The following is a 22,060-nucleotide window of genomic DNA, read 5'->3' as shown; positions in this document are numbered from 1 at the left end:
TTGAGTGTACAGGCACATCTTTATAAGCAGATACCGACTTTGGGTGCAAAATTTCTGTTTGAAAGAGAGGGTATGAGGGAGTTTGAGTGTGGGTACAGAACTCATGTTCCAATTATGTTTGATTCTTTATCTGTTTGATTGGAAATGTATTTTCCTTGAAGCACTCACAAAGTTAAAAACAATTAAAAAGGTGTGAAACCAGCTGGAAAACGTCCTGAAGTCTAGGAAACAACGGTAAAACATTAAACCGCCAGCAGCCATGTCACCCTGCAACTATCAGCTGGCAGCCCACTGGAGCTCAGCAGGTGTGAGTCTGGCCAGTAGATGGATGGGAGAGGTGTTAGTGGGGCCAGCAGGGGGCGCTCACCCAGCAGTATGTGTGGGTCCTAATGCCCCAGTATAGTGACGGGGTCACTATACTAGAAAAAGGCACCATCCTTTGGATGAAATGGAAAAACCGAGGTCCTGACTCTCTGGTCATTAAAAATCCCAGGGCGTTTCTCAAATAGAGTAGGGGTGTAACCCCGGCGTCCTGGCGCTTACCAATCATGGCCTCCTAATAATCCCCCTCTCTGAACTGGCTTCATTACTCTGCTCTCCTCCCCTGTGTGGGGAGAGTACTGGCGCATCATCCAGGTGGGGCTGCACACTGGTGGTGGTGGTGGAGGGGATCCCCATTACCTGTAAAGCGCTTTGAGTGGAGTGTCCAGGAAAGTGCTGTATAAGTATAAGGAATTCGTAGTAAACACTGTGGCAAACTACACTATGCGCGACCCAAACGCGAAAACACACAATACACTTTCACCCGTCCCATGTTCCCATTTTGAAAGTGACCGAGAAGAAATGACTTAGTTTTACTCAAGAACATTGTTTGGAAGGACTGGGAGTCACAGAACGGTGTTCAGTGGGAGAGTGCAACGTGTTCCACATGTGGGGAAGTGTCTTGAGTGTCTGATAGAATACTGGCCTCTGGCCCACCATGTCTCTGTCAGAGAAGATGATGAGGGGGCGTTAGGGGTGATGTCGTTCCCCTGAGATTCTGCAGTGTGAGTTTGGTTTTTGCTTTTCACCTTGCAAAGTACATTAACTATAAACAAAGAGTACCTCCACTATATACAGATAATCTGTACCGCAGTTACATTTTGAGGTTTTTAACATTTGTGTGCTGTTTATTCTAAATACAGTACCGAGACCTTTATCTTAAAGTAGCACTTAAAACGGATTCCTCTTTCCTTAAGGACAAATAGTTACACAACCACAGTGTAGCAAACTAAGTCCATATTATGATGTTCAAGCCTTGTTAAGATTCCAAGATCTATACTATAAGATGCCACACACTGTTACAATTGAATACAGAAACTGAGCCAGGCCTACTGACTCATCTAGGGTCCAGTAACATTCCATAGGCACACACAGGGTTAGTTTTCCCAGAAGCGTATCTTTGGACTGCAGGCGGAAAGCAGAAGAACCAGGGGAAACCCGTTTCCACGGGGAGAACATACAAACTCCACGCAGACAGCAGGCAAAGTCCGGAATTGAACCCGGGACCCAGAGCGCTGTGCCACCCCTCCCATGACCATATCAGCCTAATGAACCCAGTGCTTCCATGCTGCTCAGGCGCCTGTTTTGGGCCAGAATGAGCAAGACGGCAATGTGTTCTGGACCTGCAGTGGCCCAGCCTTGGCCTGCTGTCAAGGATGGATGGTCAGCCAGCCTGCAGGCCGCAGGGATCAGGTGTGTCGTGTTGTGTAGTGGTGTTGTTGAGTTACCGCCGCGCAGCCAGTGCGCGCCTGTGTGCGTTTCATCAGCAGATGTCAAGGAAAACACACCGGGACGCAGACTTCCGTTTTCTCTTCTTTTAATAACACATTCATTTCTATGCTGTTTGTTTACAAGGAGTTAAAAAGTGTTGATAAACTAAAACAAAGGGGTATAAGTCCAGAGATGGCATGAGAGGAGGGAGGAAAACACACCACTGCGTTCTCACCTCCTCACTATCAATCTTTCAGTGGATCTTTTTAAATTAAATTTTCAGGTAAGAACATCATGCTGCTTTGAAAACAATCTGCAGAATATTAGTCTCGCAGTTCACAGAGAAAGAATCAAATGCATCCAAACACAAGAATTACAATCTCATGTCACAATGTTAAAAGCAATTCGAAAACCATCAAAACAAGGATCTGAGGTTAAACTTAAAAAGAGTCTAATGAGGAACTGAGTAATTTAAAAAAAAGGAAATGAAACAGTTCTCTTTAAAAAGGTTTTCTAATTTTATTCTCTTTTTAAAAATCTTTGAAAACAATTACTATCAATGAAGAAAAAATCATCTTTGGAAGAAGTATTTTTTAGACTATAAACTACAGTATATGGAAATACCACTACCCAGTTTTTATTAGTTGTTTTTGTAAATTTTATTTTTTTTATTTTTCGTTTTTGTGGGTTTTTTTTGCTATTTATCCTAAGAGGTAGATCAACAACAACAACAAAAAAAAAAATCCCATGGTTACGGATATCATGCCCCTTGATTTGAGGAGCAGGGACAGAGCAAACAGGATGGGGGGGTGGGGGGTGGGGGGGCAGGATTTAGGAGGCAGGGATGCTGAAAACGCCAGCGAATCGCTGTGGGGCAAGAGACTACTGGTCTGAAGACGGTCTGCTGCCCGTCTTTCACATGCAATCCTGTATTCCAATACCAAATATGACTCTGCATGGGAGGGATACAGGAATCTGACTTCCTGAGGTCCTTACTTCGTGGGCTTATACAGTAACAGATATATCATATGTATTTTTGGACGTGTTCTAAAACATGCAGTTTGCACGTCAGCAATTCAACGGTTTTTCTTTACTGCAGTTTTACTGTCTCTATGAACGACACATTACTAATGTATTGTAGCTGAACACGATGTTGAGGCATCAAGCTACTGTTCAGTTTCGAATAGCCAGAGCTCTGCCTCAACCCATTTGATCTGCTCAACACAGGAGGACTATGAACTGCAAGATGCATATTTTAATCAAAAGCCCAACTACAGTTTTTGCAAGTCAATGTCGCAGTTCATTTCGTGAGATCGACTTGCCCGTCCTGTGTTCCCTCCTCAGCTTCGCCCCTCCCCCACAGCGCCTCCTACAGGGCCGACTCCTCCCCAGGACACCAAGATCCCTCCCCCCCACACTGCCTCCATTCCAAACCCATCAGTCCTTACAGCCCCCCCGGCCCACCTCCCCCTGCTTCTTACAGTCCCCACTCCCGAGCCGGAGAGGTAACAACTTAAAAATTAAAAAAAATAAATTAAAAAAGGATGTACTGTAACACGTAACAGCAAGGAAGTTCCTGCTCCGTGTTCTGCCCTGCTGGAAAGAATCTTATGGCTAAGAGATGAGGTAGCGTTCCTAGTTATGTGTTCTGTAGCACCTATCCAATGTCAGTCGTCTGAGAGGGTGAAATGCTGTGCCCAGCTTAGATTCTGCGTTTGTGTAACTCTGTGTTCTTCACTAGTGTCTTCACCCAGCAGTGAGCACGTTACCTACACTGCCGAGAGCCACTGTTGTTCTGTCAAAACCTCCCCAAGTTCTCTCTGGGACCAACTCACCCGGAGTCCCACAGCTCCCCCCCGAGAGGCACCCAACCAGGAGCTAGGCTTCAAACAAGACACTCGCCCTCTGGCCTGCGTCCTTGTTAAAGGAGCAACTTCCTCCCCCGCAAAACCTCTGCACCCCCCTTCTTGAGAGCACGGGGTTGCCGGTTCGAATCCCTGTTTGGGGGGAGTGGGGCTGGTGTTGCCACGAGCAGTGGGGTGACTGGTTCACAGCCCGTGTGCCTGCCTGCCGCGTCACGTCCAGTGGCGGTTTTTAATCGAGCGGGGGGCTGTCCGTTCGAACCCTAAGCGAAGTTCGCCCCCCCCCCCATCACTGCGACACGAAGATTAGAAAGCGCGGAGCAAGCGCTCCCAACCCCGACCGCTCTCGATTTCTGCAGCGTGGAAACAAACAAATGTAGCTAACAGGTGGAAAACCCCTCTTTTCCCAAAAACCCCACTAAAAGCAAAGAGGGAACTTTTCCTCTCGGTGGTCGGTGGAGCTGTGAACTTAGTAAGAGCCGAGGAAACGGCAGGTCGATCGCAGAGAACTGTACCACCTGCTGCAGTACCAGTTCCAGATCACGCTGCTCTGAAATAATAATCGCCAACAACGCAATGAAAGAAAAGGCCCATGACCATTCGGACTGGATCTGGGAATCTCGACAGTAACAAAGTGCCAGGGGCTTTTCAGTTGGCTGATGGTTCATTTTTGTTAGCTTTCACTATGTCCTGTACGGAACTTTTTTTTCAAATCATTTTAACATCCCTTCAAAGTGAATTCTATAAAAAGGTATGCAAATGTACGTGACTCCTCAAGTAAACCAGAGGATTGAATATTCTCTATTCGTCTAGTAAAGGTTATCTTTTATCTGCACATTGTTTGGCACTTTTAAACAATTATGGATTGTTAGTAAGTCATTTGTTAAGCAGTTACGGAGATCTGTGCATCTTAAAATATCCAACCTGTCCAAACAAAAGTCATTTAAAATAATAATAATGATGATAATAATAGAAGTGATCAGAGAGAGACCAGAGATGGGATTATTAATAGACCCCAGCTGGTGTTCCAACTCCTGAAATAACTGACCCAGAACGAAACCAAAAAAAAACAAAACCGTGTATATATACACAAATCCTCTATCTTGCCCACTGCGTTCCCGAAAGAAGGTTTTAGAAATCCAGAAGTCAGGCAGTAAACGCTCCTTGTGTGACTAAGAGGGTGTACTCGTGCATCAGTCTGTCTATGTTCCCTGTGAGAAGCTCTCCCTGCTGGGAAAATCCGACCCAAAGCACGGTTTTCCAGGACAATCCGTCACTCTCCTGAAGCTCTCGGGGATGAAGCGATTGGACTTTTTTATACTGAGGTTTCTTTTGCAGCACATCTCTGTGCAACTAACAGATCGGCAGTACAGACAAAACCACAGAGAAATAAGGGAACTCCCCCACCAGCTACAGATCAGTCCGAAGTCACCAGCAGTGTAAGCTCTCTCGCTGTCCTGTTGTTCCTGGGACACACAAGGGACCCCCCAGCACCCTCCCCCCCTTCAGAACCCACGTCTGGGCCATCTATTTGAGTTCTAGAACCCTGTTTTTCAAGTCCTTTTTCTCCCCCCCCCCCCCCACCCCCAAATTTTGGTTCATGAAACAGTAAGTAACCAGATGTCATGTCCAAAAAAAAAAATACATGCTTGCTGTTAAACAAAGGTAGCAACGAAAACAAAATTAAAACAAAAAAGAAAGGCCGCAGTCTGAATAAATGAGTTTGCCTTGGAGTCTGTGAACAGAGCCCTATGGATTTCAAGGGACAGAAACTCTTCTAAAACATACTGTTCTGTTCGACACACAGATTATAAAGTTTACATCATACAGGTTGCCTGCAGGGAAAAGGCAGTGCTCATACAGGCAGGTTCTGGAGAACTTTGCTGAATTTAAGAGATATGAGACTAACAAGCACCATTTCTGCAGAATACAAATTGCACAACTTCTGACAGCAGTTTCACGTCATCAAAACAGGCACCAAAGCACCTCAGCATAAGCTTTCACTACAGAAATGTTCTTAAACATGTAATAACAGTAAGACTGGCCAAAAAAGCATGTACAATTATTGTTGTTTTCATTTGGTCTGGTTTAGAAAACTTTTTTTTTTAGAAAAACTTACAGACCATGAATCCAGCCCAGCTCTTTTTTGGGTTAGACGAGCATCTGTGCAGTACCTTCAGAGGTGAGCTAACCATTAACCATAATTAGATGGTTAACTGGTTAACCAGTCCGAAAGTGTCCAGGCTGACTGCCTGTTTTTATCTCAGCCAGCGCCCTGCTGTAACTGGGAACTTGTTTTCGACCCAAACCTGCCTGTACAAAGTCCTGCCCGAACTGAAATTCATGGACAGGGGGAGGCGGCAGTATTTTTGCAAAAGGTTGTAGCCCCTTGTCTGTCCGGCGCCCCTGTACCACAGTTTGGTGGTGCAAGATGGCATTCTCAAACATCGACAACAGGCTGCTTGCTTTTTTAGAATTACATGATCGGTTTTGAACCTGTGGGCACCTTACTGGCGCCGACACAAGCGGGTCGTGCCTGTTGCCTTGGCTGTGTGCGACACACACTCAGACAGGGCTGTGTTTCTGCCCGACAGCTGGATACGGGGCCATACAGAGACAGCAGGGCGCCTCGCCCTTCACGCAGACATGGGGCAACAACGTTTTGCCCACATACAGACGCCTGGGCTGTAACACCCAGCACAAAGGAAAAGGAGAAACTGTCCCTCTGGGAAAAATGTGGAGACGCAAACCGGGATAGATCAGCTGTGGATCACGGGGGCAGCAGCTGTCGGAGCCGTGAAGCAGCGGATGGACTCCGAGACCAGTCGGTCTTTGTATCTTTCCTTTTTTTCCATTTTTTATCCATTTTTTTAATTTAAAAAATACAAAACTTTTTTTTCTTCTCTTCTTCTTTCAGCTGCTCCATTACATTTTATATACAGGTTTAATCTATTTAATTTATTTTTCTTTAAATTTCTGTAGTTTGCTCCCATTTTGACCCCCCTCCCTCCTCCCTCCCACTCTCCCGGCTCGATTTCATTTACATAAAAAACTAGCACTAAACCGGGACCAGAGTTTCTCTTTCTACTTTTTTTTTTCTCCTACCCTTGTTGTCTTTCTTCAAAAGATTTATTCATTACAGGAAAAAAAAAGAACAAAAACTCGTCAGGAGGGGAGAACAGATGAAGGGATCTGGCAGCCGGCACCTATGCGAAAAATATTTCTTTAGACTTTGACCTGTAAGGGTCACCCTAGCCTTCAGGTGACTTGACCTCAGTGCAGACATGGAAACTCTCACCGAGGCAGGAGAGGTGGACAGTTCTGTGGCCCAATTTAGAGGTGGACAGTTCTGTGGCCCAATGGAGAGATGGACAGGACTGTGGCCCAATTTAGAGGTGGACAGGACTGTGGCCCAATTTAGAGGTGGCCAGTACCGTGGCCCAAAGGAGAGATGGACAGTACTGTGACCCAAGGTGACTCAAGACGGACAAGACAGTGGCCCACTGAGTCCCCTTATCGCCTGGAATGGATCAGCCCCCTTTAGGTCCTCCGGCCACAAGCTGTTTCTCTTCTCTATTCACAGTGCTGAGGCTGTCAAGCACCTGAACACAGCTGCAGCATCTGAAGAGCAGGAGAGCTGGAGGGACGACACCAACTTCATCACAGCAGGTGCTGTTTCTATTAGGCACAGTCCAAACTGTTGGGTCGCGACGTTTCTCTTAATTCAACTTATCTGGCAGATATCCGCAAGTTACGCTCATCCTACATGTTCTCCTGTTCGCCGAAATTCCTGAAGTGCCTCTGTAGAAGGCATTCATTAAATGGTTAATTGACTCAGTGTTAATTAACACCGAAAGACAGCAGCTCTTTCATCCATTTTCCCCGCTGACAAAGACATTGATTTTAAAAATCAAATCAAACACATCAGAAGAAGCCAGAGGAAAACTCAAATCTTACAGCAAGCCCTCAAATATCTGTGTATTATTTTAAGTGAGTAATCCATGCCGAACGATGTTCGTTGAACTGGAATCGTTAACATTAGCGCCCGGTTTCGTACCAGTCTGGACTGATTTTCCTTTCCACTTCTGCTCCACTGGCTTATTCTGATGAACTTGTACACACAAAAAAAAAAAACAAAGCAACAATGACAACACCTCCCCCCCCACCCCCAAAAAAAAACAAAAAATACTTCTTTTTCTTAAAAAAATAAAATATTCAAGACTATCAGCTTTATATAAAACACCAGCAAGCAAAAAAAAAAAAAGTCAGAAACGAACACTGAGGTAACGACACCCTGAGGTATAGGATTGTTCAGTCTCGTTGTCGCAACGTTCCTGCTTGCCTCTCGGGGGCGCTGTCGGGCAGGAGCGTGCGAGGCAGCGCGGCCGGGGGGCAGAGCCGGCGGCGCCCACATCCCCTCAGCTTCACAGGAAATCCAAAGCCGGCCACCCACCCAGAGCCGGGCCGCGCGGCGGTGCCTTTCTGGAGCCAGCAGGGCTACGGTGTGGCGTCCAGGTGTGGTCACATGGCAGGTAAGCGCTCAGCAGCTCTGGGACCGCCATGGCGGCTGTGGGCCCGGGCAGCACCCTGCGCCGACAGGCTGGCAGAGCTGGCCAAACTGCACAGAGGAGACTACCGAGGGCCTCCGTCTGAAGAAGGCAGAGGTGGAAGTGCGTTTAAGGCCGAGAGCGGGAGGCGCTACTTTACACAAAGGAGTGTGGGAGCGTGGAACAAACTGCCACACCGTTGAAGCCGATACCCAGGCTTCCTTCAGCGAACAACTGGATCCGTTGTTCCCCATTATCAATCAGCTGCTAAAGACCAGGCAGGATTAATGGGATGGGTGGCCTGCTCACGTGTTTAACCCCAAACGAAGCAAAAGGACTACAGGACCTAATGCCCAAATTATTCAGGGTCCCAGCCTCCTGATCTCTTCATCTAACCAGAAACGCGGAGGCGTTAACCTGCACAGTGGGGAATATTCTCCTTTGACCTCCATTATGGACTTGCTCTTGCCTTCTGGTAATTCACTGAAGACAGGAAGACGGACAGATCACCCTGCACACCCCTTCTTGATTTCTGCGTTAGAGGCAGGCAGCTGCAGCCCCTTGCTGCCTGTCAGGACAGCCGGACTGTGGCGGGGCCAGCTGGTCACCCAGCGACACCGACAGCAGCAGCATGAGCGCCAGCCGCGCACGGGGGTGAGGGCAGGGGGCGCCGGCGTGCCCGGAGGGGAACACCAGTCCCGCGCTGTGCGTGACCTGTCCAGCCCAGCCCCTACGGCCTGTGTGCAGCTGCCCTGGGGGTAAAGGCCAGCTGCTTCCAGGTTTTGCTGAGCCAGCAAAACCCAGTCTCCGCCATCACCCTGAAGCCTCTAAATGCGGCCATGCTGTCCGGGCTGAGCCACAGCGTTTGGGGATACTGCTCCTCTGAGCTGCAGTCGCTGTTCTTCAGAAAAGACACCGCCTGTACCTCCCAATGTCACAGCCAGGGGGCAGCACCTGGTTAACTCATATACAATATATATAATATATATAATATATGCCGTTTGTGTACAGGTCACACATCAACAAAATTGCTGATTTTTAAAAAAGTACTCACAGAACTGGCACCTGCAATACAACTGCAAGGCCACCTGGGACCTGTACAGAACTGTACCCACTCTGCAGAGGCCGAGCTCGGGCTCCCTGCTTCAAGTCACACAGAAATAAGAGCCAGGGACTAGTTCAGAGAAGCTCCTTCCTGTGCAACTTTAAATGTGCTTCCAACAATCGCATGGAGCATCTTCTTTTCTCATGAAGATTATATTTACAACCTTAAGTTTTTTCTTAAAATTCTTTTCAGTTCTTCTGTCAGGTAATGAAAGGAGCTGTGTTAACCTCTACGGCCATGCCCCCTGTCTCTGATTCGCTAGGGACTGGTCACGTGACACGGTCCGGACCGGGCAGAGGGCACCCAGGCCACGGTGACCTCTGACCTATGACCTCGGGGATGTAACGCCTGCCCTGCTCCCTCCACTGCGTTCCATAAGTTTCCTCTCTTTATATAAAATTTATTTTAAAAAACCACCTTTGATAACAAGACTGACTGGAAATGAATACCAATAGCTTTTTACTTTTAATTCTGGAGACTCCAGCAGGCAGGAGCTTCCTTCCTGATTTCTTTTCCTGTGTGTTTTGTTTGCGGCCTCTGCACTGCCCTGCTCGTCTGGCACGGCCTGCCAGCCCTGCCCTGGCTCAGCCCGAGCTGGAGCTGCGCTGCGTTCTTTCCGCGCGCATGTGCGCCAGGAGAACTACTCCCTCACTCCGCTGGTCAGCCAAGCAAACCTCTCCCCATCTTAACCGCTAACTTGTTTGTACTCATTTCGCTCATCTATTCATTTCCAGTCACTCTCACTGGCCTGGCATCTGGTCTCTGTTTTCTATCATTTTGTTTTCCTTTTTTTTCTCCGTTTTTCGTATTTTCCCTCTCTCGCTCGGTTTCTCTAGTTACATGCATCTTCCCGTCTCCCGCTGGGTCTGCGCTCCTCACTCTCTGCTGCTCTCCTCCCCGCGGATCGGTCCACGCGGGCGGCTCACTTCCTCCTGAAAGGCTGGGGTCCCTGCGCCGGTGCCTGGGGGGCCCCCTGCTCGGCTGGCGGCTGCTGGGGCGGCCCCTGAGGTGCCCCCGGGCCCCCTTTCTGCTGCTGTTGCTTCACCTGCGTCAGGATGTCCCGGATCTTTCTCTGCGCCAGCTGACGGACACAAACGCACACAGAGCACCGCCGTCAGGGCACAGCGCCGAGCCAGGCAAGAGCAATCAAACCCTTTTCGCTCGGGGCTTGAGCTCTGCGCATAGAGCAACAGGAACGATTTGGCACAAGGGCACAAATTGCAGTATTCCTCAGAAAGCTAATGCCAGTACATTCAAGGGGATTATTAAGTCTTGGTAAATAAATTCATTGACGTTATAGAAAAACTTCACAGATTTGGAATCAAGCACAAAACTGTGGACTTCCGGAAGTACTGTTAAGTCGCCATGTTGTCGCAAACCACTGGTCTTGACACGGGCGAGACTGAGAGCTCACGAGAGTTATGGCGTGAGACAGTCCCCTCCTGCTCACTAGTCACAGCGATGACTCGTGTACTGGGGTGTACAAGTGAGTAAGTACAGGTGGTGCAGCAGAACATTTCACCGCAGAAATGTGCCAACCTGATCTGCGTGCAGAGTTGTATTAAGTTGTAAGTAAGTTGTATTTGTCGGCAAAACCGTATTGAAGTTGAGAGCAGTATTTCTATTGGATTAAATGACACGTCTTCACAAGCCCGCCTGTTTACAATGTAACAAGGCCGCAACACATCACCAGAGGTCCTGCCGCCTCATTCTGAATTGCAGAGCATGGCGCTGCGCAGACCTGGACACTTTGTGATGTAAATTGGGGGGTTTTACAAGTTCCAGTGTGCGTTGGAGGTCTGAGTCAGGTGACTCTGAGGGCCTCACCTGGCTGGCGTAGAAGTGGCCGATGATCTTGACGATGACCTGGTCGTTCTCATCCGGGGTCTGGTCTCGCGGGACCACCACCTCTGCGGCCGTCAGGTTCTGCAGCTCGTTCACCTGGGGGGGGGGGGGGGGGGCCCTGAGGTTATCAGCCTGCAGGTGCCCCAGCCGTCTGCGTGCGCCCTGGCTGATCACCGTACCCAGACTCCCCACACTGCGCCCACTCCCCCGGGCAGGCCCCTGCCTGTCTTACCGTTTTGCCTCCTTTGCCAATCACTCTGCCAGCGGCGCTAGCTGCTACTTTGATGTGCGTCTCCAGTTTCACCTCCTCTTTGGGCCCAAAGAAATTCTCTTCCTTCAGCTTGCCGTAGATCCTGCCCTGGGCCTGAGAGAAGCACAGACGGGTCAGACCAGAGCCAGGACACAGACAGCGCCAGGCTAATCTCAGCCGGATCGGATCTCAGACTCCTCGCGCTCCTGGTCTCTCTCTCTGTCGTGGGGTCATGGGGGCTCAAGCGTTGACCTTTTACCTTGAACTGGGCCTCGGGGGGTCCTGTGATGATCACCATGCGCATCTTGGAGTCTGGCGCTTCAGCAGGAGCGATCTGGGGGGGTCAGACAGGGGGGGGGGTTTGAGTGCCACTGCAGTGTCTCCTCTTACACACATCTTACAGGCAGAGTGGAGCCCGGGCACCAGACACAGGTGTGGAGACTGCACTGCACTGAAAGCACCTGGGGCCCAGGTGGGCGTGTAGGAAGCACAGCCCTGCCGAAAGGGCGGAGCTGATCTCCTGGAACCTTTCAGAAACAAAACAGCTCCTTGCAGCTGTGACCTTCCGTCTTCGGGACTTCTATTTTGAGGTCCGGAAAAGCAGATTTCCCCCCCCGTGCTGCATTCTGCTGGTCTGGGGTGGCCGAGCGCCTGTGGCTCTGCTCTGCCCAGGCGTCTGCAGCCTCGGTGCTGCAAGGGGAGGGGGGGGGGGGGGGGGGGGGGGGGCCGGGAGAAGGAAGACCTACATTCACGCCTGCCTGTCCGAGCTGCTCGTCTCCGAAACTCCCAGCAATCTGCAGGCAGGACGCCTCCCACTGGCCGCCCCATCCACGGGGAACCCCACACCCACTCGGCCCAGCTGGTGGGGAGCCCCAGTCCCACTTGGCCGGAGCTGCTGGCAGCAGGGGACCCCGCACTGACCTTGATGGAGGCTCCGGCGAAGCGGCTCAGCTGCTTGATGTGCTGCCCCTTCTTGCCGATGATGGCGCCTACGGCCTGCGCGGGGATGTACACGTGCACGGTCTCCTGCTCCGGGGCCTGCTGGGAAACACGGGGCGGCAGCGTCACGCAGGGGGTGGGTGGTCACGGTGCAGTGCTTCCTGCCTGCTTCCCCTTCACGAGGACCACATGCACATCCCAAAGCTTCCTGCACAGCTAAAGCATGCACTACCAGGCTGCTGCTGGAAGAGGTGTTATTGGGGCCAGCAGGGGGCACTCATCCTGCGATCTGTGTGATTCCTAATGGCCCAGTATAGTGACGGGGACACTATACTGTAAACAGGTGCCGTCCTTCGGATGAGACGTAAAACTGAGGTCCTGACTCTCTGTGGTCTTTAAAAATTCCAGGGTGAGTGAAGTGTCTACAAAAGTGCTAAACACGCAAGAGTAAGGAATTATTACCACCACCACTACTACTACTACACAGGATCAAATGCATCTGCTTTACTGCTTGTTCAGAACCTCAGATCCCTAAATATTTACCTGGGCACAGACAGGCACAGTAAGAAGTACAAGAGGCTGCCAGGCATGTTGTGCAGCTATATGCACTTCCTGTTCAAATCCTGCTGTCCGGCTGCACAGCGAAGGTCAGCAGGTGCACTTACCCCATAGGAGCCATAGGGGGCGACAGCGGCCGAGTTGCCAGGGGGAGGAGGGGGCATGGCGGAAGAAGGGGGGAACAGCCCCAGGGCGCTGAGGTTCAGCCCGGGGATCAGGTGAGTCTGTTGCTGGAGTGAGAAAGAGAGTGTTAAAACTCGCACCCCCCACGACGCTCGGCGAGAACGCGCCCCCGCCCCCGCTGCGTGCGGCCCCGCGCCCACTCACGTTCATGGCGGCGATGTCGTTGTCGTAGGCCTCCCGCACTTTCTTCATGATCTCCTGCTCCGCCTGGCAGCACGCCTCGATCGAGCCCTTCACCGTGATCGTCCGCTCCGGGTTGTACAGGGTCAGGTCCTGCAGCCTGGGGCACAGGGGCGGGAGAGCAGCGTGAGGGGGGACCGTGAGGGAGAGGAGGAGGAGAGCGAGGGAGAGGAGAGAGAGATAGAGGAGGAGGAGAGTGAGGGAGAGGAGAGAGAGATAGAGGAGGAGAGCAAGGGAGAGGAGGAAAAGAATGAAGGAGACGAGGAGGTGAATGAGGGAGAGGAGGAAGAGAATGAAGGAGTGGAGAGGGAGGGAGAGGAGGAGGAGAGCGAGGGAGAGATAGAGGTGAATGAGGGAGAGGAGAGCGAAGGAGAGAAGGAGAAGAGCGAGAGAGGAGTGTGAGGGAGAGGAGAGTCAGACAGGTGCAGAGGGAGTCCCTCACGACAGACTCACGGGGAGATGGTGATCTTGGTGTCCGTGTCCTGCTCCACCTTCTTCAGGTTCCGCCCCTCCTTCCCAATCAGACGTCCCACGAAGTTATTGTGAGCCAGGATCTTCAGGGGCACCTCATCCGCCCTGAGGGGACAGACAGGCCGTCAGCTCTCACACCCCTCTGCACGACAGCCGGCCACTCCCCCACCAGTATCCCTCGCACAGCCCAGAGCAGCTCCGCACTCACGTCTTGGTGTCCTTGGCCTCCTGGTGCATGATCTCCAGGATCATCCGGCAGGCAGAGGAGCAGCCCTCCGGGGCGGAGTGGATGCTGATGGGCTTCTCGGCTGCGCCCGCGTTCTCCTTGCGGTGGACGTCGATCCTGAAAGAGGGGGACAGAGAGCATTGGTGACAGTCGGGCACCAGGAGACCATCGGAAAGCAGGAAACAGGTTATAGACAAGCTGAGGGCACAGGAGCCCACGATCAGCCACAACGGCCACGCCCCCTCGGAGACGATGCATTGGGAGAGCGGACCCTCTCAGGGAATACTCAGCCGAGCTGGGAACAGGAAACTCCAGCCCAATCTGAGCCCAATACAGGCTGTCAGTCTCAGATCGTTGTTTTGAGTGCATCACCCTTGTGTCAGCGTGGTGCATGATCTCTCGTCATTGACCAACAGCTCCAGAGCCCGCCTGTCTCTCTCCACTCTCTCAAGAACGAACAGTTTCTTTATCCTTAATTAGCTCATATTTCAGTATCGGTGCCACTTCCATTTGTACCCACTTATAAAGTCAGACATATTATTGGAGCAACTGGACCCACGTATCTTGCTTTATGATACAACAACTGTGTCCCATCTGGGATTTGAACCTGCAACCTTCCAGTTATGAGTCCAGAGCCCAAACTAGTGCGTACCTGTCAGGAATTCATTTTTAAAAACGGCGAGCACCAGTCATACCGATTACAGAAGCAGGGTGTGGATGTGTAACAAAGTTAATGATAATAATTAATAGTTGTTTACACTTAAATAGCGCTATTCTGGACACTCCACTCAAAGCACTTTACAGGTAATGGGGACTCCCCTCCACCACCACCAATGTGCAGCCCCACCTGGATGATGCAACGGCAGCCATAGTGCGCCAGAACGCTCCCCACACACCAGCTCTCAGTGGGGAAGAGAGCAGAGTGATGAAGTCAATTCATTAAACTCTTTTGTTTCATTAGCCCATGTAGTAAATAACAGCCCTTTTGTAGACTCTGGGTCCCTGCTTCGGGCTGGCAATGATCGGCCTGTAAATCTCACACCCAGCTTCTTCCAATCCTTTGTTTCCATACACGTACCACCAGGTGGCGGTGTTGTGCTGTTCATCCGGCTCTGGGAAGCATCCCCAGCCCTGCTACCAGGGAACCTCCAGTCCAGCGTGCCTTTAGCGCAACAGGTAAATCCACGGTTTTTAGAAAGCGGAAACAATTGAACTGTAATGGATCAGCTCAAAAACACAATAACAGCCCTCCACCATGAAGGAAAAGCATGTCTGTGCTGCAACGGGCAGCCAAGCCACACATGTGGAAAGCCCGTGACTTTCAGGAAACTGCTGCACAGCCTTCCGAGATTGTTCGGGTGCCACACGGGCAGCGGTCAGAGCCCCCCACCCCCAGCGCCCCCCCCAGCGCCGCACTCACTTGCTCTGGGTCTGCTTGGTGATGTTGCGGATGGTGGCGCCCTCCTTGCCGATGATGGCTCCCACGTACTGCGTGGGCACGAGCAGCCGCAGAGGGATGTCGGCGTGCTGGTGTTTGGAGGGTCCTCCGGCGCCCGGGGATCCCTGCCGGGGACCCCCGCGATTGCCGTACCCCGAGCGCCGCCCGTTGTCGGGGCCCTGCTGGCCCTGGGAGGCCGACTGCTCATCCGGGATGTAGGAGACGCGCAGAGCGTTGTTCTCAAACTGGTAGCCATTCAGCTTCTGGATTGCCCTGCAGACGGGACGGAGTTAGAGGGTTAGAACACACCTTCATCCTGCAAAACACTCGTCACCTGCACAGGACGCAAGACCGGATTGAACACTATTGCACACACACATGTGCACAATCACAGACACACACACACACGTTTGCACAACCGCATTCGCGCACACATCACAAACAATCACATTCATGCACACAATCACATGCACACACATGTAATCCCACACACAACACTGGTGATTTAAAAACACCAATTAGCCTTGTAATTGCCAGAGTGGTGGCTCTGTGGCTCAGGATCTGCGCCTGTGGCTGGAGGGTTGCCGGTTCAAATCCCACAGCCGGCAGAGAAATCCTACTCCATTGGGCCCCTGAGCAAGGCCCTGAACCCCAGCTGCTCCAGGGGCGCCGTACAATAGCTGACCCTGCGCTCTGACCCTGTCAGAAGCTTCTCTCCCCGTCTGTGCGTCTCTGGGAGAGCAAGCTGGGGTATGCGATAAAACAAATTCCTAATACAAGAAATTGTATAGGGCTAATAAAGTGATGTTATGTTGTAGAGTTTGTGTTGTGTCTTTTATGCTTCTTGGTCACACATGGGAAAGCATTAAAAAAGCTTAAATCAAGGGATGTCAGAATTGTGCAAGGAGCTTGTAAGACCTCATCTAGAATGTTGTTTGGAATTTCGGTCATCGTGTGATTAAAAATGCTGCTGCTCTGGAGATGAGCAATGGACTGTATTCCTCTGCTTAACGGGGTGTTCTGAAAGAATCTGAAATACTTTAGATTTGGAAAGGCACCTGCAAAACAAAAAAAATCTCGAGCGGACCGACAGTGGAAACAGGAGCCCCAGAGCTCAGGTGGGCAGGAGAGGAAGGAGCATGTGGTGCCTCTCTACACCGGGGGCTCAGCTGTGCTGTTCAAGCCGACACCCTCGGCTGGGGCAGTTACTGCCGCCCAGCCAGCCTGGGTGGGCTCAGCGACCTCCTCCCCTTCACACTGCTAACGTTCTTTGGGGAACCCATCGCCAAACTTGTCATAACAAGGGGCTGCCTCGACAATACCAATGCACTGAAAAGAACAGCAACAGTTCTAATGAAAAGAGGCGACGTGTCGCAGTCGGTGCAGCGAGAAAGCGCAGCCCCGCGGCCATCTTGCTGTACGCGGAGACGCCAGCAGGTGGCGCGGCTGCTGCGCGCTCCCGGCAGTGGGAGGGGTCAGGTGTGCCGGGTGCTGACGCTGGGTCTTTTAATTTTTCCTTGCATTTATCTCTAATGTATCATTCATCTCAGTTCTCTCCTCTGAAGATTTCCACAATATTTTAGCCTCTCCGTGTGAACCACGACCTCACCACACCCTTTGGTCCGCTGTAGCCAGCGCCCATCAGAGCTCACCGCCAAGGGCTGCTGCGGTTTTCGGCGTAAACGTTAATGACGGTTACCGCCATGTCGGCTGTAAAGAAAAAAATGGCGGCTCGTTTCATCCTCGTCTCTCGGGCTGCCAGCGAGCGAGCAGCTCGCGCAGCGGAAGCACGCGAGCCGCCCGCGGACGCGCGGGTCCCGGATGAAGGGCGGGGCGAGGGGCTTACTGTCTGGCCTGCTCCCGCGTGCCGTACGTGACGTTGACCACCGCCGTCTCGCTGTCCGTGTTCACTGAGAGAGAGGACAACACGTCACTACGCGCTCAGCTGACCCCCTGCCCCCCCAAATGAAAACACCTCTGAACCCAGATGCCATCGACTGGTTTGTCCCCCATTTCTTTAAGGGGTCACTGACCAGCCATGTTTTCCAGCAAAAAGCACAAGGCCATATTGATTCTTACTGGTACTGTTTTTTGGCTCGGCACTAGCGTTTATGGGCTTATTTATAAAGCGCTAAACACAAAGGAAACAGTCAATGCGATGAGCCAGCGTAGTGGGGTGACTTTTTCTTGGTTTTTAGGGGCGCCAGCCCACCCATCGAGACCAGTGCTCCTGAAGTCGCAGTAACCAGCAGCTCCATCATCCTGCAGCTCACAACTGGCAGCCCACTGGAGCTCAGCAGGTGTGAGCCTGGTCAGTACCTGGATGGGAGACCTCCTGGGAAAGCTGAGGCTGCTGCTGGAAGAGGTGTTAGTGGGACCAGCAGCACCTGCGATCTGCGTGGGTCCTAATGCCCCAGTGTAGTGACAGGGACACTAGTAATGTTAATGTAATGTAATAATAATACTAGACTGTAAAAGGGCGCCATCCTTCATATTAAGACATAAAACTGAGGTCCTGACTCTCTGTGGTCATTAAAAATCCCAGAGTGTTTCTTGAAAAGAGTAGGGGTGTTACCCTGGTGTCCTGGCCAAATTTCCCAATCATGGCCTCCTAATAACCCCCATTCCTGAACTGTCTTCATTACTCTGCTCTCCTCCCCACTGAGAGCTGGTGTGTGGTGAGCAGACTGGAGCATCATCCAGGTGGGGGCTGCACACTGGTGGTGGTGGAGGGGATCCCCATGACCTGTAGAGCGCTTTGAGTGGAGCTCCAGGAAAGCGCTATAGAAGCGTGAGCAATTCTTATTATTAACAAGTTCAGGAGGTCCGTGGCGTTCAGAGGTAACAAGGGCTCTGGGCTTGAACCCGGGTACGAGAGATGGGGAGGAAGGGAGAGATCCTACCTTGTTCGCAGTTCTCCACTGTGCCATACTGGGCCAGCAGCCCGTCCAGGACCTGGAACAACACAGAGTGGGTGAGCGGGGGGGGGGCAGCACCCCGGGGTGCAGAGGGGACGCCTCCGTTTCTGAGCCCCTCCCACGACACCCCGCCCCCCTCCCAGTAGTAGGATTTTTTTAACCTGAGCCCGCCCAACCCAGGCATCGCTACCCACCCCCCCCAGGACCTCGGACTCACCTCCCACTGCAGGTGTGGCGGAATGTTTCGGATCTGGATTTTCCGGGTCCTGAATGAACACAGAAGAACAAAGCTCGGGTCAGAGAGGTGGGGATGTGGGGACGGGATCCGAGGACAGGCTGCGTCCCTAAAACAGGACAGCAAAGGCACAGGAGAAGCGCTGTTCCCTCCTGGAAGAGAAGGGGCACAACCTTTCGGCTGCCTGTCACCCGGAGAAGCTCCCCGGCCGAAACGCTGCGTGCCAGCAGGGAATAAACCTTCCCCTGTTCCTTCGCAGCTCCCTGCTCGAAACCTCTTCCAGATCAGAGAATCACATGGTGGCAAGGTATGAGACAAGATCGGATCACTTTATTGGCCATTTACAGTTTCTTGAATTTGTCTTTTCGCACATTCCGATCACGACTGCCCTGGAGGTGACGGGTCCCGGCACGATCAAATTTGCCACCGAGCCCCAACAGAACAGAACCAGACCCCGGCTAGGGTCCAGTCTCAGACCACAGCCCTGACACGGATACAACACAATGCCGTGCACAAAACGGAGCAGGCACAAGCACACCTGAGTGTGGGGTACAGCTCAGGTGATCACGAAAAACCGGTGCGATATTTAACACAATGAGCAGTGGGGGAGTTTGGCACAGACTGGTTAAATCCAGTACAATAACAGGGAGGGGGGCAGAAACTCCCCCTGATCTGAGCCACACCGACATCTGCCCCCCTGACCAGGACAGCACAGCTACAACAGCATAGATCAGAGTCATTGCATCACAGCACAAGACAACACTGGGAATCACACACACTACACACAACCACCCCCAGGAGAGCACAGCGAAACACAACAGATCGGAGTCAATCCATCACAGCACAGGACACAACAATGGCAATCGCACCACACACAACAAGCCTCAGGAGAGCACAGCTACAACAGCACAGATCAGAGTCAACCCATCACCGCACAAGATGCACAACGCTGGAAATCCCGTTCATTCTGCAACACTACCGGGTCCAGGAAAGACAGCACACGGGTCGGGCCGGAGGAGCGGAGCAGAACAGGAGGGACAGAGTGAACGAGGGAGAGAGGGACAGAACCCCTGTGTTGCAGTGCGGGCACATCTCGTCTTTTAATTAATTAAAAAGCAGATCACAGCCAGAGTGACTCCCTCTCTCTGCTGCAGCTCTTCCCGTTGGCTGCCGAAAGCAGGGAGCAGCGCAGGTATACACTCGCAGGTGTATCCGCGAGACGGCGAACGGGACCGGACCGAGCCGTCCCAGGGCCACCGGTATGGACACGGTCCTCCACAAGCAGACAAAGCCATGAACACTGTCAGTACCGGACAGCTCTCTCTCATTTGGGGGGAAGAAACGCTCTTTTGCTGAAGGAAAGATCAAGCACCTCGTTTCAACACTTTAAATTCGCAAAACCCCGGGACACGGATAATTCCAAAAAGACGCAGAAGACAAGGCCCGCATCTCAGAAAATATCGTGAAAAGTGAGGTACAGAGGGGACTGCCGTAGGCGGTTTGTGCAACGGGACGCTTTAAACTAATACAAAAAAGGATTGTTTTATTTAGTCATTTCACAGTTTGAAAAAGTATCCAGACTGTTGGGGATCAGGGAGCACAGCCTGCAAGACACAGGTAAGCAACATGCTGTTTGACAGTGCTGCATCTTCAGAGTTTAACACGCTTTCCAGGCATTGAATATCCGACACCAGTTCTTCCCAGGGAGAGATCAGGCAGTCAATCCTCCTCCCCCACAGCCTGGGCTCTCTGGTTACCTCCTCCCATTCACAGCCCCAGCTGCAGGGACAGCTCAACCACAGCTCTGTGACTGCGGCAGCTTCATTCATCCCAGCCTCCCCCCTCCCTCCTGCTTCCCCACAGCTGCGGGGAACCAGGAATCCTCTCCAGCATCTGCCAAGAAATACCTGCGTCCCTGGTGTGTGCGGCCTGCCAGCGTTCCAATTACAAAAGCCCAAACCTCACCCTGCCTCCGAAGCCACACACAGACGCACTGTAGTAAAACTGCAGGGAGACAGACAGACAAGGCCAGGAGCCAAGAGGCGCAGACACAGCCTCTACAAAATAAACTCCATGACGCACAACTGGAGCACTCCTTCTGCACACGCCGGCTTGCCCCCCGACACAAGCTGACAGGAGTGCGCGCACACGCACCCCGACAAGAGTGTGCACACTCAGCGCATGCACACACAAGAGTGTAGATAGATAAAGACTTTATTAATCCCGTAGGGAAATTGGTGTGTTACAGCAGTCCAGCCCAAGACAAGCAAAACAGACATCAGAATAGTTATAAAACAAAAGACAAACAAGATAAATAAAAATAAATACATAGGTGTGTGCAAAATGTGCTGATCATAGTCACTGTAAAAACAATAAAATATGTGCAAAATGTGCATAGGTTTATACAGACTGATTGTCCAAAAAGTACAATGGAGTAAACATGCTACATGGAGTGCACACGGACCCCGACAAGAGTGTGCACACCCAAGAGTGCACACGGACCCCGACAAGAGTGTGCACACCCAAGAGTGCACACGGACCCCGACAAGAGTGTGCACACCCAAGAGTGCACACGGACCCCGACAAGAGTGTGCACACCCAAGAGTGCACACGGACCCCGACAAGAGTGTGCACACTCAAGAGCATGCACACACAAGAGAGCACGCATGCAGCACATGCACAGCGACGAGAGTGCTTACAGACAACACACACATAAAAGAGTGCGCACACAGGCACACTTACCCAGACAGACACTTAGACAAGCTGAGAGGAGTGCACACACACAGTGACAAAGAGTGTGCACAATCAACTCACACACCAGCAAGAGTGAGGACGTCCAGTGCACGCAAGCTAAAACAAGAGTGTGCACACACATGCACAAGAGCCAAGAGCACCGAAACTTCCTCAGTCAGACGCAGACAGCGGTACAGACACCACACACAGACATGCGCCATGAAAGAGCTCCTGCACTCTGCAAGAGCCCTGTTGGAGGGGTGGGAGCGTATGCAGGGGGGGAGGGAGGGGTACGAGTTTGGTCTCTGGGATAAGCAGGAGACAGCGTGTCAACCACATCAGAGCACCCGGGAGCCTCCTCTCTCAAAATGAGGGAGACAGAAGATCTCCACCCAGGGAAGACGACAACATCCCAGCTCCCAGCTAGTGATCAGGAAAATCAGCAACAACAAGGTGCTGTTGCACACTAAGAGATTCGGTAGACGGCGGGGCCGAGTGGCCTCTGATCTCTGCCTCTGTGTGGCCAGGTGCTGCCCCATCCTGAGCTGACCTGCAGATACCTCCCTGTGACCTCAAGCCCTACGTCCTCGCCCCCGGCCCCTCCCCAGAAAACCTCCAAACCTGCTGCCCGACCTCACCTCCTCGTGCCCAAAGCCGCTCAGGTCCGAGGCCCTGAAGGTACCAGAACTGAGTCACGGGTCCCTTTTTTTAAAGGGGGGGGCCTCCAGAGTCCAGGCACTACACCGCCAACCCAGCTGCCACATCACCGCGCTGCACCAGGGCGCACCAGAGTGCAGGACAGCTGGCTGAGCTGCAGG

The 22,060-nt window shown here is 52.0% G+C and overlaps 1 protein-coding gene across 2 annotated transcripts in view; it reads right to left on the bottom strand.

Moving 5' to 3' along the window:
• Positions 1 to 1,841: 1,841 nt before the first annotated feature.
• igf2bp1 (insulin-like growth factor 2 mRNA binding protein 1) overlaps positions 1,842 to 22,060 on the bottom strand; it is a 54,716-nt gene continuing 34,497 nt past the window's right edge. The window contains exons 3-15 of one of the 2 annotated variants that reach the window (XM_088623187.1): positions 18,492 to 18,540; positions 18,260 to 18,311; positions 17,203 to 17,266; positions 15,339 to 15,629; positions 13,901 to 14,035; positions 13,675 to 13,797; positions 13,186 to 13,321; positions 12,966 to 13,088; positions 12,283 to 12,402; positions 11,621 to 11,695; positions 11,344 to 11,475; positions 11,094 to 11,207; positions 1,842 to 10,347 (exon numbers count right to left, since the gene is read on the bottom strand). In XM_088623187.1, the coding sequence (XP_088479313.1) occupies positions 10,189 to 10,347; positions 11,094 to 11,207; positions 11,344 to 11,475; positions 11,621 to 11,695; positions 12,283 to 12,402; positions 12,966 to 13,088; positions 13,186 to 13,321; positions 13,675 to 13,797; positions 13,901 to 14,035; positions 15,339 to 15,629; positions 17,203 to 17,266; positions 18,260 to 18,311; positions 18,492 to 18,540 (1,573 nt within the window). In that variant the 3' untranslated portion in view covers positions 1,842 to 10,188. The remainder of the gene's footprint in view (positions 10,348 to 11,093; positions 11,208 to 11,343; positions 11,476 to 11,620; positions 11,696 to 12,282; positions 12,403 to 12,965; positions 13,089 to 13,185; positions 13,322 to 13,674; positions 13,798 to 13,900; positions 14,036 to 15,338; positions 15,630 to 17,202; positions 17,267 to 18,259; positions 18,312 to 18,491; positions 18,541 to 22,060) is intronic. The other variant, XM_088623188.1, reaches the window with a different exon arrangement.

Source organism: Lepisosteus platostomus, chromosome 28 (assembly GCF_059453375.1).
Source record: "Lepisosteus platostomus isolate fLepPlt1 chromosome 28, fLepPlt1.hap1, whole genome shotgun sequence".
Lineage (NCBI taxonomy): Eukaryota > Metazoa > Chordata > Actinopteri > Semionotiformes > Lepisosteidae > Lepisosteus > Lepisosteus platostomus.
Note: the sequence above shows the minus strand (reverse complement) of the source record. Positions and strands in the feature narration are given on the sequence as shown.